At 26.8% G+C, this 13,745-nt stretch overlaps 3 protein-coding genes across 8 annotated transcripts; 1 reads left to right on the top strand and 2 right to left on the bottom strand.

Moving 5' to 3' along the window:
• Positions 1 to 1,188: 1,188 nt before the first annotated feature.
• On the bottom strand, positions 1,189 to 4,349 carry LOC117160608 (arf-GAP with dual PH domain-containing protein 1). The gene is made up of 7 exons (XM_033341475.2): positions 4,166 to 4,349; positions 4,008 to 4,098; positions 3,010 to 3,235; positions 2,734 to 2,932; positions 2,292 to 2,651; positions 1,985 to 2,207; positions 1,189 to 1,897 (listed from the first exon to the last, which is right to left on the bottom strand). The coding sequence occupies exons 2-7, from the start codon at positions 4,087 to 4,089 to the stop codon at positions 1,830 to 1,832; spliced, it is 1,158 nt and encodes a 385-aa protein (XP_033197366.1). The 5' UTR covers positions 4,090 to 4,098; positions 4,166 to 4,349; the 3' UTR covers positions 1,189 to 1,829.
• A 1,237-nt stretch (positions 4,350 to 5,586) lies between these two features.
• On the top strand, positions 5,587 to 9,782 carry hfw (leucine-rich repeat domain-containing protein hfw). Of its 5 annotated transcripts, none has more exons than XM_033341743.2 (9): positions 5,593 to 6,032; positions 6,170 to 6,206; positions 7,340 to 7,634; positions 7,762 to 8,076; positions 8,155 to 8,324; positions 8,441 to 8,623; positions 8,823 to 8,981; positions 9,060 to 9,176; positions 9,249 to 9,782. In XM_033341743.2, the coding sequence occupies exons 2-9, from the start codon at positions 6,186 to 6,188 to the stop codon at positions 9,519 to 9,521; spliced, it is 1,533 nt and encodes a 510-aa protein (XP_033197634.1). In that variant the 5' UTR covers positions 5,593 to 6,032; positions 6,170 to 6,185; the 3' UTR covers positions 9,522 to 9,782. The 5 variants fall into 5 exon arrangements, with proteins under 5 accessions (XP_076473537.1, XP_033197634.1, XP_033197636.1 ...); XM_033341745.2 differs by having other exon boundaries at positions 5,594 to 6,032; positions 7,358 to 7,634; XM_076617422.1 differs by lacking the exon at positions 8,441 to 8,623 and having other exon boundaries at positions 5,587 to 6,032.
• Positions 9,783 to 10,341: 559 nt separating this feature from the next.
• Positions 10,342 to 13,687, bottom strand: ais (DExD-box helicase 52). 2 transcript variants are annotated; one of them, XM_076617409.1, is made up of 13 exons: positions 13,527 to 13,687; positions 13,102 to 13,215; positions 12,793 to 13,029; positions 12,532 to 12,717; positions 12,181 to 12,436; positions 12,036 to 12,108; positions 11,752 to 11,955; positions 11,578 to 11,668; positions 11,378 to 11,500; positions 11,157 to 11,307; positions 11,012 to 11,087; positions 10,758 to 10,922; positions 10,342 to 10,664 (listed from the first exon to the last, which is right to left on the bottom strand). In XM_076617409.1, the coding sequence occupies exons 2-13, from the start codon at positions 13,186 to 13,188 to the stop codon at positions 10,565 to 10,567; spliced, it is 1,749 nt and encodes a 582-aa protein (XP_076473524.1). In that variant the 5' UTR covers positions 13,189 to 13,215; positions 13,527 to 13,687; the 3' UTR covers positions 10,342 to 10,564. The 2 variants fall into 2 exon arrangements, with proteins under 2 accessions (XP_076473524.1, XP_033197631.1); XM_033341740.2 differs by lacking the exon at positions 13,527 to 13,687 and having other exon boundaries at positions 13,102 to 13,306.
• Positions 13,688 to 13,745: the final 58 nt, after the last annotated feature.

The following is a 13,745-nucleotide window of genomic DNA, read 5'->3' as shown; positions in this document are numbered from 1 at the left end:
TATTTTTAATATGTATTGTAGTAAATATAATGTTACATTCGAAAATGGAAAGCTACAATCAATTGCACTATGACAAGTAATTTAATGGAATATTCTGTTGCAATGTTATCAATTTTTATGAGGAGAAATTAAAGATTACCTTATGATATAATTATTATATTCCAAACCATTAAAAATAAAAATTTCCAACTTTAATTTATATAAACCAATCAAAAACTTGATAAAATTGTGAAATAAATAAGTCACCTGTATGTATATAGTGAATTTAGTGTATATACAGTATATCAACATTAAATATATGATGTATATAAGTTATACATATGCATAGTGGAATATTGCTATATCTAGGAAAATATTTTCATTTTTTCACAGAAAATGTACACCCTCAAACTGATATTTAATCTAATAGATAAGTAATACTCTGATTAGTATTGCAAAGAAAATATTCTGAAACAAGGAAGGGAGGAAATCACATTATTTCGATATAACAATACGATTTCTATCAGTAAACAAATAATATTCCAATATTGCTTTTAACTTTTAAATAGAATTAAATTTGGAATACAAAAAGAGATATATCACGTTAAAGAAAAATTTCATACTATTATTATCATTGAAATGTGTTTTCAATAATACAATGCACTGGTATGAAAATATTACCTTCCATTTTTGAAACAAGTAAAATATTTTTATTACTCTTAATTTGCATGTATGTTCATGACACATATACGTATGTAAAATGAACTAGTCTCTTCATTTGACACAGTTTTATGAAAAAGATTTGATCATTGTACAAACATGTATTTTATAAGAAAAAGCTTATTTCATGTTCAAGGCAATGAAAGATTATATGCATTTCACGTTTCTATAATAAATATTGTTCATATAAATGTTATAATATATTAATTATATAATACATATATTTGTAGCAACACAATATGTATGTATGTACCATTATGTATGTAGAATCTGACTGATTTAGCTTACATTATACCTACTGTGATTGTATAAAAGAATGCATAAAAGGATAGGCCATGGAAGTTTACTACTTCCATATAGAATATAGCACTATTTATAGTTTTACACTTATTTTGGAAATCTAAGTGATTGATAATCATCACAGAACAAAAATACTGCAAATAATATTGAATTCAAGTATTGAACAAAATTTAAACACTTAGACATTCATTCAGTATGCTCTACTTTCATTACTTCTTTTTTCCACACATTACATTACTATACAATACTTAGTTTAAATTTCCAAAAAGGATATTATGTATTTTGTTAGAATTTTATACGTTTCCATTAATCCGCAAATAAATATTACATAGTAATATTATTAAGTAAAAATTGTTCATAATGTAATATATAATACTGTCACCTTGATTTGACAGTAAGCAAAAAGCATTTCAAGATAAAAGTATCTTCAAAGAGTATATCAACTTTGTTATATTTATTTCATTTTCATATTATGTTATCAGAAAGAACCACTTATTCGATATATGTATTTAGATCAATTGAATTTACTATTTGACCATATTAAACTTTCTAAATTTGTTGATAATGATCATACGAGAATATTAAAAATTACATCGTGTTTACTTAAAAAGTATTTTTTATAACGTTATATGTATGTATAAGATATAACGTGTATTTTTATGAATAAATATGCGTACGGCATTCGATAGCATTGTGCGATTACAAAACATTGTCTATTTGCTATCGGATCGATTGATCTACTTCCTCAACAGTCTTAATAAAACGACTTAATTGGTTCATCTAATATTCACTTTTAACAATTAGGAAAGGCACCTAAGAGGGATCCAGCCCTACCTTGTAGATGAAAATATATTCATTGTTCCACTGGCTGTGCGTTTTCTTATAAGACGTGCTGCCACTGTAAACGTTTAATTAAAAACAACATTATGCAACGTTTTTAACTTTCCCTTTTTTGAATTTTTCTCTTTATTTTGGTAAGACTTACCAGTTGCATCTTGTGGAGTAAGTGGTTTGTCTATCACTTTTTGAATTACACTTATCCATTGTGATCTATCATCATCGCTTTGAGCAGAAAGGAGATAGGTTCTATCTGGTGTTTCAAGAGTAAATGAAAACCCTTGATCCCTTGCACCCGGAGGTACTCCTGTTTTTACTGCAAAACCATCTGAACTGTGTCCCAAGAAGATTTCACCTTTTGGATGTGCATCCTTCAAATTGACACAAAATAAACTTATTAATTATCTTTCAATAGTAATAATATACTTGTATCTAGTAAATAAGTATGTGCAGACCATGGGATCGTCATGATACATTAGTTTTCGTCCATCTAATGTGAACCATCTTTTCTTGTAAGCATCCGTATACCTAGGTCCAGTTTTCCATAAAAACCCTTCACGTGGGAAGTCTCTAGTAAGTTGTGAAAGTAATTCAGCCTCGGTTGCTCCTGGATATGCAACTTGCAGACGATGTAACTTAGCGCATCGTATTGCCAAATACCAATTTGTAATTACTTCTGGATCTTCATGATATACATAGATATGTCTTGTGGTTCCATCTTTCATAAATGATATTTGTAGACTGTTTTGATTACAAGTTTTAGGAGGAGCAAAAGCCACGTTTAACTCCGATATTCTAAGGACAGCTTTGGGTTCCTTAAAACATAATAAAACTGGTAAGAATAGAAATAGTACATACCAAATATTAAATAAATATTTATAATTAATGTTCATAAACCTTATTTTCTTTAACATGATACTTGAGAGTATCATCTGCCTCACAAAGAACAAATTTTCGAGGATGATATCGCGAATCTTCTTTACCACGTTTCATTAAAAATCCTTCCATAAATCCTGACACATAATGATTTTGCCTCTCTGGATGACAAAATTCTTCTCTTTCATATTTTGCTCTTATCCATTGCTCTACCAATACTCTGTTAATCGAAAAGGATGATTTTTAGAATATATTTGTTTCTAACTTATCGTTACAAATACATATATAACAACGTACTGTGGTGCATCCGGATTTGGTCTGCGATAACATGGAGGTACACGTTCTTCATAATGAAGCCTAGCTGCGATATTACCAACTTCTCTAATTCTATTTACTTGAGAATCTTCCCACCTGTCCAGTTTTAAATGCTTAACTTTAGAAATATGTGCACCCATTGATCTATGTATACCTGCACACCTTGTGCATACAAATATTCCTATGTTATAAGAAGCCCATTCTGGATCTGGAATTTAATTCCGATTAACCTTATGAAAATATTTTATTTTCTGATTTTCTGACATAGCTATAATTTATTCAAATATAGATAAACATAAACACATATGACTGTGAAAAAGATTTCAATAAATAAAGAAATATGATATGCATTACTTTTAAAATGACAAAACAAGCTAGCTACTCATTTTAAAAGAATAACACATAATGCTATATATCATTCCAGAAAGATTATAGCAAGAGAGGTAAATAAACGTAAGAAGTAACACAATCTAGATGCATGAAATCTCTTTATTACTATATACAATTATAAACTGAACTGGTACCAGATATTATAGCGACACCTTTAAATTCCTTACATAAAAAGCATTCCAAATGAAACAATTTCAAGATTCTTTAAAACAAATACAATATTGCCTATTTTAAATATAATTCATACAAAAATTTGTAATCACACAACATCATAAGCCTTATACTATATGCATAAACGTAAACTAATTGCTGAATTAATAATATCACTTTAGAACAACGATGTTGTACAAAGCAAATTTTTTCAGTTAGTTGTAACAAAGTAAAGGCAAATAAAAATAACAGTTTCAACATTATCATTTCTAATACTAGAGTTATAATTAAATTATTTTGGGATTTATCCTGAATAAAGTTAGGAAAACAAGATTTCGTATTCAACTAGTGAATAGTTTGTAATATAATAGAATAAAATAAATCCCCGTTAATGTCTTCTACATTACGATACGGTAATGCTTCTTAGAAAACCCACTCACTCTTTGCCCCACAATCCGCACATACATTATTTCCAGGTTTTTTGAGGAGTTCTGCTAACAACTTCTCGTTTAAGTCCGCCATCTTAAAACACTGACAAACAGCAATAAGTGTATATGCAAAATGCAAAGATTATTCGATACGAAGAAGGTTAACTCACTTAAAAGACTCTCTACGATTAACACATAAAAATATGTCACCTAAAATATTATATTATATATTATTTTAATTTGTCGTCTAATGGAATAGAAATTTTTATCTTTAATTTTAATTTTACTTTCGGATAACGTTTTGTCTTTAATATGTGCTTAATCATGACCAATTACTCCTGCTATTCTTCTTTGTCACTTGTCATTTAGGATAGTAAACATACAAATTTGTAGAAACCAAGCTATTAATTTTCAAACTTTAATATGTTAAATTAAAGAGGAAATCAAATTTAGAGTTATACTATTCCCAAAGTGATATTTTTCCACAAAAAAATTACTTTGTTAAAAAGATATGTCAACATATATATATATTAATATATATATTATATATATTAATTTTATTACTATTTGTTAAGTTATTTAAAATCATTATATTCTTCTGTTAAAGGAACCTGAGTAATATTAAAAGAAAATAACATTTTACAAGAAAATAGAAGTGTGTTAAATTTAATTTTTTAACTTTATTTAAATATTATGTTTTATATACGTACATATATTTCTAATTACAAAGCTAAATAATTATAAAATGATATCATTAGTTATATTATATTTTGAAGAAATAAGAATTTAATAATAATGTAAATAGTTTCACCAACTTGTTTTTACAATTATCCAACAGATTCAATCATTTTTTACCATCAATGCAGTAAGAAAGATCAGATCTATAATCCGTACTTTGTGCAGTAAGAAATAAATATCATTAACATATTTGTATCATTGATTACATATTGAACATTTTTATGCGATTGATTTAATGGTATTGTATTGAATATTGAATCATTATCATCTTATTTCATAGTTATTAGGAACTGTTAGGACATGCTTTGTTTAAGCATCACAATACAATAACTTGGTATCGTATATTCATATATATAGGTAAATACCATTATCGTTAGGAATTTTCAATTTTGAAAATTAACATTTAATTATACATTATATTTCTTTTATAGTTCATAAAGTTACCTAATATAAGCATAAAATATGTTAAAACAACGTTAAGTTGATTAATCGAAATGTAATAAATTTCTCGAATTATTTAGATATGTTAAAGCGCGTGTAGACCGAACCTTGTTTATATGTTATTAATTCGATTAATTGTAAATAATGAATGTCACAGAAATGAAAAATATTACAAATCTATATAACTACATTAATAGTCAGTAGTAACATCATAATACATATATACATATGTACTTATGTATATATATATATGTACTTATGTATATATATATGTATGTACACAGGATTAATACTTAACTTTTATAAGAACTAATTAAGATGAAGCATACATGCATATGTATTTAATGGAATGTTAGATTACGAATATTTTTGTAATATTTATTATTCTACTAGGTATATTACATGATATGTAGATATGTAAATAATTAAATATCAGAAACATAAAAAAACAAAAGATGAAAGCAAAGTTAGGAAAGGAGGATAACAGTGATTCTAGTGATGGAGTAATTTATCGTTTGTACAGGGCCACCGAGTGTAATAAGCGACGCGTTCTGCCACTAGCTAACCAATTTTGATTCATTAATAGGTCGACCTGTATGACCTAAAGTGTCGGAGACTGCTAAACGAATTAATTTACCCACATTCTTTTAGTGCGAATACGCAATATGTGTGCCTTTCTTACACAGGAACAAAATTTTGTTTATTCTCAATTGTGATTATTTTTATCCGTGAGTTATCTCTATCAGTTGCATACATAACGTTGTTCTACATCGAATGGAAAACAATACAACTTAAAAATTACTTCGCAATGTAGAAGAATTTTTTGCCAGTTTTATTATAAAACTGTGCAAGATGAAGGTAACTGAAATTTGAGTAAAAAATACATTTTTTCAAATTTTTACTCGATATTAGTAATTTAAGTATAAATCCCATGCCTTATCCATATGTATGTATATATATGTACATAATAAGCAACTTTTTCAATTCTTTCTCAGTGAAACACGGCAATGTATGTTCGAGTTATGTTCGAGAGTAAGTTTCGATATTAGTTTTCATTCTTTGTTAAAATTATTGCTGCAGCCTTAACTGTATCCAAAATTTATTATAATAACGAATAAATTATATGATATACATATTTTTCAAAAAGTTTTCTTTTCAATATGTTGTATGACCGTATGTGTATATATGTATACTTTATCTCTGCTTATAAACATGGTTAAACCATGAAAATGAAGTTTTTACTTACGAAAACTTGAAATGCTTACAGTTTATTTCGTATTTATTTCTAAATCTGTATGACGTTACAGCACTAATATTTTTAGTTAATGTAAAATTATAGGAATACACTATTTTATCAATTAATTATTATGAATATAATCCTTTTTTAAAATACAATTACAATATCGTTTCCAGTTAATTTTTGCGAAAACTAGAGATAGATTTCCAAAGGATAGATTTTTATTTTACAACGTATAGATTTTTAAGTTATACGTTTTCTGTCTTACTTACAATTTTTATTTTTAATTATACAAATTCATAAGCCCATATGTGAATAAATATAGTATACGTATATTTTGCGAAAAGAAAATTAATTTTATATCTTCTTACGAAGATATGTAATATTTTACATAGAATCCAATTAAAACGACATTACATTAATTAAATTATTGTGTTAAATTTTGTACTTTTTCAATACCCTTATTATGATTAGTTTTTATTAAAATAAGAAATCAGAAGCAGCAGCAAAATAATACAAACTATTTTTATAATTAGATAAATAATTGTTAGCATTAAGTTCAATTATAAGTAAAATAATAATAGTAACTTATATATGAAATTTTTATGAAAATTTTCTCTTTTTATTTATAAGCTAAGTAATATTTGGGCGTTCAATCTCTGTTTATGACTTGAGAAATGTTGTTAATATTAATATTATTAGACAACAAAGTATTATGACAATTGAATTACTAATTTTAACAATATATGTATTATGAAATGTTAATGATTTTGTATGATAAAAAATTTTGTTTTAAGTTTAATTTAATATATTGTCACAGTGGAAATATTTGTGCTAATTTTATAATGAAAAATTTGCATTTTATTTGCGTATTAAAATAACTGTGTAAGGTATAAAGTTATTAATTAATTAATATTTTTTTTAAAAGGATCAATTGGATTTGCAGATGCAGTGGTTTGCCATAATGATGTGTTTATATGCTGGTGTAGCAAGTGCAAGGACAGAAGAAGATCAACAAACATCCTCTTCAACTTCGATTATTGGGATATCTGATGGTCTTTTAGAACAATGCTTTTACCGGCTATCTAGTGAATGTCCTGATGTTAAAACAACTCGATGTTCTTGTAAGAAAATTGTTTTGGCCCATAATAATCCCGAGGGCAATGCTGTACTTTGTTGCAACTTGGATGTTCAGAACTTTGAATTGGAACTTTCCTGTGCAGGTTATTATAAAATTATATTAATGACAAGTGAAATACGATTATTTTATTGATACATTACATACACAAGTATTTGACATATGTTTCAAGGTTTATTGCAAGTATTTTAATAATATTTTGATCATTACAGGATTTCCATCAAACATATCATACATACATATAAGAAATGCAACATTGGATGTATTCAATGTAAGTGAAATTCGGTGGAGAAGGCTAAAGTCACTTGCAATTACCGATGGTAAAATTAATAGAGTGAAGGGACAATTTCGAATGATGACACCAACAGTTTGCTTGAATCTTTCAAACAATGCTCTCATTGAAGTAGAGAATAATTCACTTACTCGATTAGCTCAACTCACTACTTTGGATTTGTCTTATAATAATCTCACACATTTACCAGCCTTAAATACAATGAATGGCCGAGAATTTTGGCTTGATATTTCAGGTAAGTAGGAACTGGTGATAGATTTCAATATCAACATTGTACAGATTGTTTAAGATATAACATAGCTTTTATGTTTAGGAACAAATACACTTTGGTGTCACGACATTTACCAATATATTAATAAAACAGGAGAAAAGCAAATTAATTTCAATCATGAAAATGAAACTGTATGTTCAGCTAGTAAGACTTGGCATTGGTTCAACACTACAGAACAAGTTCCATTGAAACAAGTTCGATATCTTAGTTTGGTAATAGTTTAAAGACAAAAATTATATTTTTAGAGTCCAGTATCATGCAATATAAGTAGCAATTCAATTAATCTAACGTGATATTTATTATCTAATTTTATTTCATGGATCGATAGTTGCAAACAGAATGTCCAAAAGGTGATACATGGCAATGTCAATGCAACTTCAAAAGATTGGATATTGTCGAAGGTAAACCACCGACTTTAGCGGTAAATGTAGATTGTAGCGGAATTCAAATTACCGAATTACCTGAAAAATTACCACGCAATACTATATCCCTGAATGTATCATATAATAATGTACGTAAATATTATATTTTTTTACGTTGTCTAAATCAATAAAGTATGTTAATTTACTTGATTGCTATTTGTTGATGCTTATCTCATCGATAAAAATTAAAGATTAATTATATAAAAATATAATATGAAAATAATATTTTTATCATTTTTATTATATCATTAAGTGATATGTTATTATTATTATCATTAATTGTTATAGATCACTGCATTAGATGATCTGAGTACCAATCCATGTTATGAAGATATAAGAGAGTTTTATGCAGACTATAATCATATATCGTCTATAAATAAATTAGAAGGGTCCAAATTTTTAGATAATTATGCTTTCCTTAGTTTACGATACAATAAAATTAAATCTGTAAGTAGAATTCAAAGAAGTTTGGTAAGTAGTAAATAAGAATATTTCAATATTATGCATGATATTTTAAATGCGCAGCTTCCAACATACATTTTAAGCCCTAATACTCATGACAAAAGTTTTATCAGTTCGCGATTAGTAAAGCTTGGAGGAAATGAATTACATTGTGATTGTAACACGGCCAAGTACCTAAAGGTAATATTTTGACTATAATTTAATATTGATCTGCATTTTTTCTAATGTTTAATGTTATATATTATAACTCAGGTATGGTTACAAACTCGCATATTAGATTCTGATGAAGTATTGTGCGAAAATGTAAAGGAAAAAGTTGTTGACTTAGAACCTTCAAAAATGTGCGTTTATCCTGGTGATTGGACAGATTATATTTATTATATTATTGCTACAGAAGTCGTGCTATTGATAAGCTTGATAGCTAAAGTATCTTATGATTATTGGATTTTTAAAACGGCAGGCTACCTTCCATGGCCAGCAAATAAAATGCCGAAACTACCTTGTGATTGGCTATGTGAAACGTAATAATATATTTTTTATATTTCATTTGTACCATATGTTTTACCGAAAGAAAATGAATTTTAATATTTCTATAAAATTAAAAAAACATGTTCTTGTGGATATGTAAAATATACACAAATAGGGTATGAAATGTTTTAACTGATGTGTATATTAACTTATGTGTATATTGTACAAAAATATATAATTACTTAAACGGTAAATACATAGTAGTCAAATACAATTACTCAGATTTCAACATTTTAAATAAAAGAAATGAGCTAGTGCCATGATTTTTAAGTATCTTTTTGTGATTAATATTCAAAAGTACAAAATAAAATTCATGTATACTCAAGTTTATAACATCATAATTGTAACATAATTCTTAAAAAGTAATGATAACTTTTTCTTATCAAAAGCAATTTATTTTAATGAATACCATAATAATCAATATTCATCTAATACAACTATCTTATAATGTGTGTTCATATAAATTGATCCGTATAGGCTAATACATATCAGATACACAAATTTAATATATTGCCATGTGTAATAAAGATGTGATATTTTGTATTAAATATTGTATTCAATATCTCAATTACTATTTCATAATGAAAATATGCTAATTAAGAATATAATATTGTTAATAATATATTTTTAAATATATAATATTTTTATATGATATGTATGAGTGTGTAAGTGTACATATAAAATCAATAATTATCCTATTATACAGACAATATAATATAGTATTGTAATAAACCATATCAGGCCATACAAATATATTTAACATACTTACTTAATAGTTTATCCTTTGATGATGATTGATGGATATATATAACATATATTTATATATACGTAAGCGTTTATACATATGTATTTAAAATATTTTATCATTCATACAATATATTTACTTCACATGTAATATGATTATAAATTTTTTACTAGTTTACAATATGTATCGGTTAATATACACGATATTAAGTATATATAAGACTATTTCTTTTACTCACATTTTATTCAGAAATTTTTTAAGTCATTCTTTCTTTTTTAAATTGTACGTTGTTTATCTATTTCTCTTTTTTTAAATGTTTTGTATTTATTTTTTTATCTTTATTCTCTTCACTTTTTAGTTCAGATTTCTTTTTGGAATCGTTTACAGCAACTTTTCTGTAACATGCAAATAAAGAATAGTAATTTTAAGAAATAATATTCTAATTACTAGATATTTACTAGAAGCAAGTATAACTACATACATCATACCTTTTTTTAAATGTTTGTACGCGTTTGAATGTAGGTAGAGTTGATATACTTTCTCTAATAGGAGCCTTGCATTCATGTTTCCGTCTTTCCCTTTTACTATGTTTTTTCATGGCTAACATATAATCAGGAACATTACAACCAGATTCACGCATGATAGTAGCTATACTAAAATGTTAAAAACTATTTGTAGATATTTACATAAAATAATTTTATCATATTTACATGTTTTAATATAATGCTTCAACAACATTTACCTCCTCAAATTTGTAGTGTCTTGTACAGTAAAAAAAGTAATTGCTTTTCCTTTATGTCCAGCTCTACCAGTGCGACCTATTTAAAACAATACATATTGAGAGTTTTGAGATATTTAATTTTTTCATCAAATTTGGAAATACATACCAATTCTATGAACATAAGAAATAGCAGATGGTGGGAAATCGTAATTAATAACAAGATTTACACCTTTGAAATCAATACCTCTTGCCATTAATTCTGTACATATTAATACCCATATTTTTCCCTCTCTAAAACAACGAACGACATTGTCTCGCTGAAAAGAAAAAAAGTGTATTATATTTAATATTATTTGGTTAATAAGTTATCATCTATGTAAAATATACCTGCGTTTGTGTTCTATCAGCGTGAATAACATCAACATTGACTCCATCATATATAAGTTCGTTAAATAATTCTTGTGCTCTTTCCTTGCTTTGCACAAATACTAGTACAGGTGGTAATACTCCCTTTATCAAATGCAATTATTTACGTGACAATTTATTAAAATAGATTTCACAAATGTATTGATAAATAAAGATGATACCTTTTGAATAATATTTCTAAGTGCCACAAGTTTTCCTCTCTCTGCGCCAACAAATAACAATTCTTGTTCTACTAAGTCTGTTGCAGCATTCCTATGATAGATGTAATACCAATAATCACTTGTTTAAAGAAACAGTATATAATTTGTTACACATATAAAAAAAGAAAATTAAACCTGTGTCCAACAGTAACTGTTATAAGACCTTTCAGATTACGTCTACACCATTTGGTCACTATAGGAGTATTGGTTGCACTAAACATTGCTTTATGTAAGTTTTCATTTGTACATGACTTTGAAATTGTTTCTAACTGGTCTCTGAAGCACCTTGTCCCATCCTCAAAGAGTTTATCTACTTCATCCACAATTAACCATTCAACACTATAACATTTTTAATGTTTCATGCATTATACATAACTTTGATAAGATTAAGATATAACAATATATATATATATAATTACTTGCTAAAAGAAATAGCTGGTGGATCCTGATTCAACAGGTATATTATTCTTTTTGGTGTAGTGATTAATATATCTACAATAAATAAAAATACAATTGTATATCATATTACTTTGATGTATAATTTTCCATACAATTCATACTAACCAAATTTCTGTGAACTTTTAAGTCCATATTTGTTTAATGCTTGATTCACTTTACTTATAATATGAACTCTAAAATTACATCCTTCGCTAAGACGCAAACATTCTCTATATGTTTGTTTTGCTAATTCTCTTGTTGGGCTTAATATAACAGCTCTAAATCCTTTCTTCTCTGGTCCACCTAAATAATGAATTATAGGTAACAGAAATGCAGCTGTTTTTCCAGATCCAGTTGGGGCGCAAGCTAGTACATTTCTACCCTATTTTAATCATAATTATAAAAACATCAATGTTTTATTTTTAGCTAAAAGCATTGATATAAATAAAATCTCAGTAATAACTATAGTAATCTTACTTGCAGCATGACGGGTATAGCCTGCATTTGAATTGGAGTAGGACATTTATAACCACAATTTGTAATATTATATATTAATTTTTGAGATATATTGTAAGTTGTTGATAGTTCAATAAATTCTGAGATAGGTTTAGGTATACAATTGCCTGTGACACTTATGTGATGATGATTGCGAAACTGATTAATCTAAATGAAGAAATATAGTATTTTAAAACAATTATTGTCTCTTACATTAACTTATATTAATAAAATATTGTAAACCTTTTCTTTTTCTAACTTTAACCGTTTCTCTTCAGTTAAGGCTACTTTACACTTTTTATTTTTATTTTGAGGAATAGACATTCCATCAAGCAACGTCAAGTCATTAATATTTTCAGTTTCTTTCTCGACCTCATCATATTTTCTTTTCTCACATAATATTGAATGATTTATGTTATCAAAGGCTTTAATGTTTATTTTATCATCATTAACTCCATTTCCAGATTGTTTGTTGACAAGCTGTATCAAATAAGAAATTTATTTAAAATATATTTGCATCTTCAAATGTAATGTTTTATTTTCAAAGAATACCTGAAATCTTTCTGCATCAACTTGAAAACGCTTCTTATCAAATTTTACACCAGTAGAAAGTTTTCGAAATAGTTCATATGCATCCATTGTTTCTAATCGTATTTAATAAGATTTCTATAATCACACACAACCTTCGTTATTAGGTAAAATCAAAAGTAAATTAAACAATATTGGAAATGCTACTAAATTCATTCACTAAATTTATATTTACTAAATTCATACAGTAGATACATCATTAGATATAGTAGCGTTTTGTAGGTGTCGACAAAATAGTGGCTCCACCTGTTAAATCATTAACGAAATAGCTCACCTATGGTTACATATATATGTACTTTCAAAGAGGAAATTTCCTCCCTGTTTATACTATACTATATTATACATTATCAATTTGATACTATACATTTGTATAGTTTGTTTTCACTAACCTACTAGAACACAGCTCTCTATGGCTAGCAGCTGATTTGTAAAGCACACCTTATTATCAGAGAGGAAATGAGAATGCTCACATTTGTGATTCCGGTTGTTTCCGGACTATTGCTGCTTTCAGCGGCCAAATTCTGAAGGTGTTCTATATTAGTAAATACAAGAACTTATATACAAGATTTCATTTCATTGTATGATTCTATGAAAAAGCTACTTTTCTA

This window comes from Bombus vancouverensis, chromosome 1 (assembly GCF_051014615.1).
Source record: "Bombus vancouverensis nearcticus chromosome 1, iyBomVanc1_principal, whole genome shotgun sequence".
In the NCBI taxonomy this organism is placed as follows: domain Eukaryota; kingdom Metazoa; phylum Arthropoda; class Insecta; order Hymenoptera; family Apidae; genus Bombus; species Bombus vancouverensis.
Note: the sequence above shows the minus strand (reverse complement) of the source record. Positions and strands in the feature narration are given on the sequence as shown.

Excerpts from the sequence above, each read along its gene's own strand:
- LOC117160608 (XM_033341475.2), bottom strand. The coding sequence starts at position 4,089 with ATGGCGGACTTAAACGAGAAGTTGTTAGCAGAACTCCTCAAAAAACCT. Across the intron at positions 2,208-2,291 it reads TGTATCATGACGATCCCATG|GATGCACATCCAAAAGGTGA; the intron begins GTCTGCACATAC and ends GTCAATTTGAAG. Across the intron at positions 1,898-1,984 it reads TACTCCACAAGATGCAACTG|TGGCAGCACGTCTTATAAGA; the intron begins GTAAGTCTTACC and ends AAACGTTTACAG.
- hfw (XM_033341743.2), top strand. The coding sequence starts at position 6,186 with ATGTTCGAGTTATGTTCGAGA. Across the intron at positions 8,325-8,440 it reads AAGTTCGATATCTTAGTTTG|TTGCAAACAGAATGTCCAAA; the intron begins GTAATAGTTTAA and ends ATGGATCGATAG. Across the intron at positions 8,624-8,822 it reads TGAATGTATCATATAATAAT|ATCACTGCATTAGATGATCT; the intron begins GTACGTAAATAT and ends TAATTGTTATAG.
- ais (XM_076617409.1), bottom strand. The coding sequence starts at position 13,188 with ATGGATGCATATGAACTATTTCGAAAACTTTCTACTGGTGTAAAATTT. Across the intron at positions 11,956-12,035 it reads CCAGCTATTTCTTTTAGCAA|TGTTGAATGGTTAATTGTGG; the intron begins GTAATTATATAT and ends AAAATGTTATAG. Across the intron at positions 11,308-11,377 it reads CTGATAGAACACAAACGCAG|CGAGACAATGTCGTTCGTTG; the intron begins GTATATTTTACA and ends TTTTCTTTTCAG.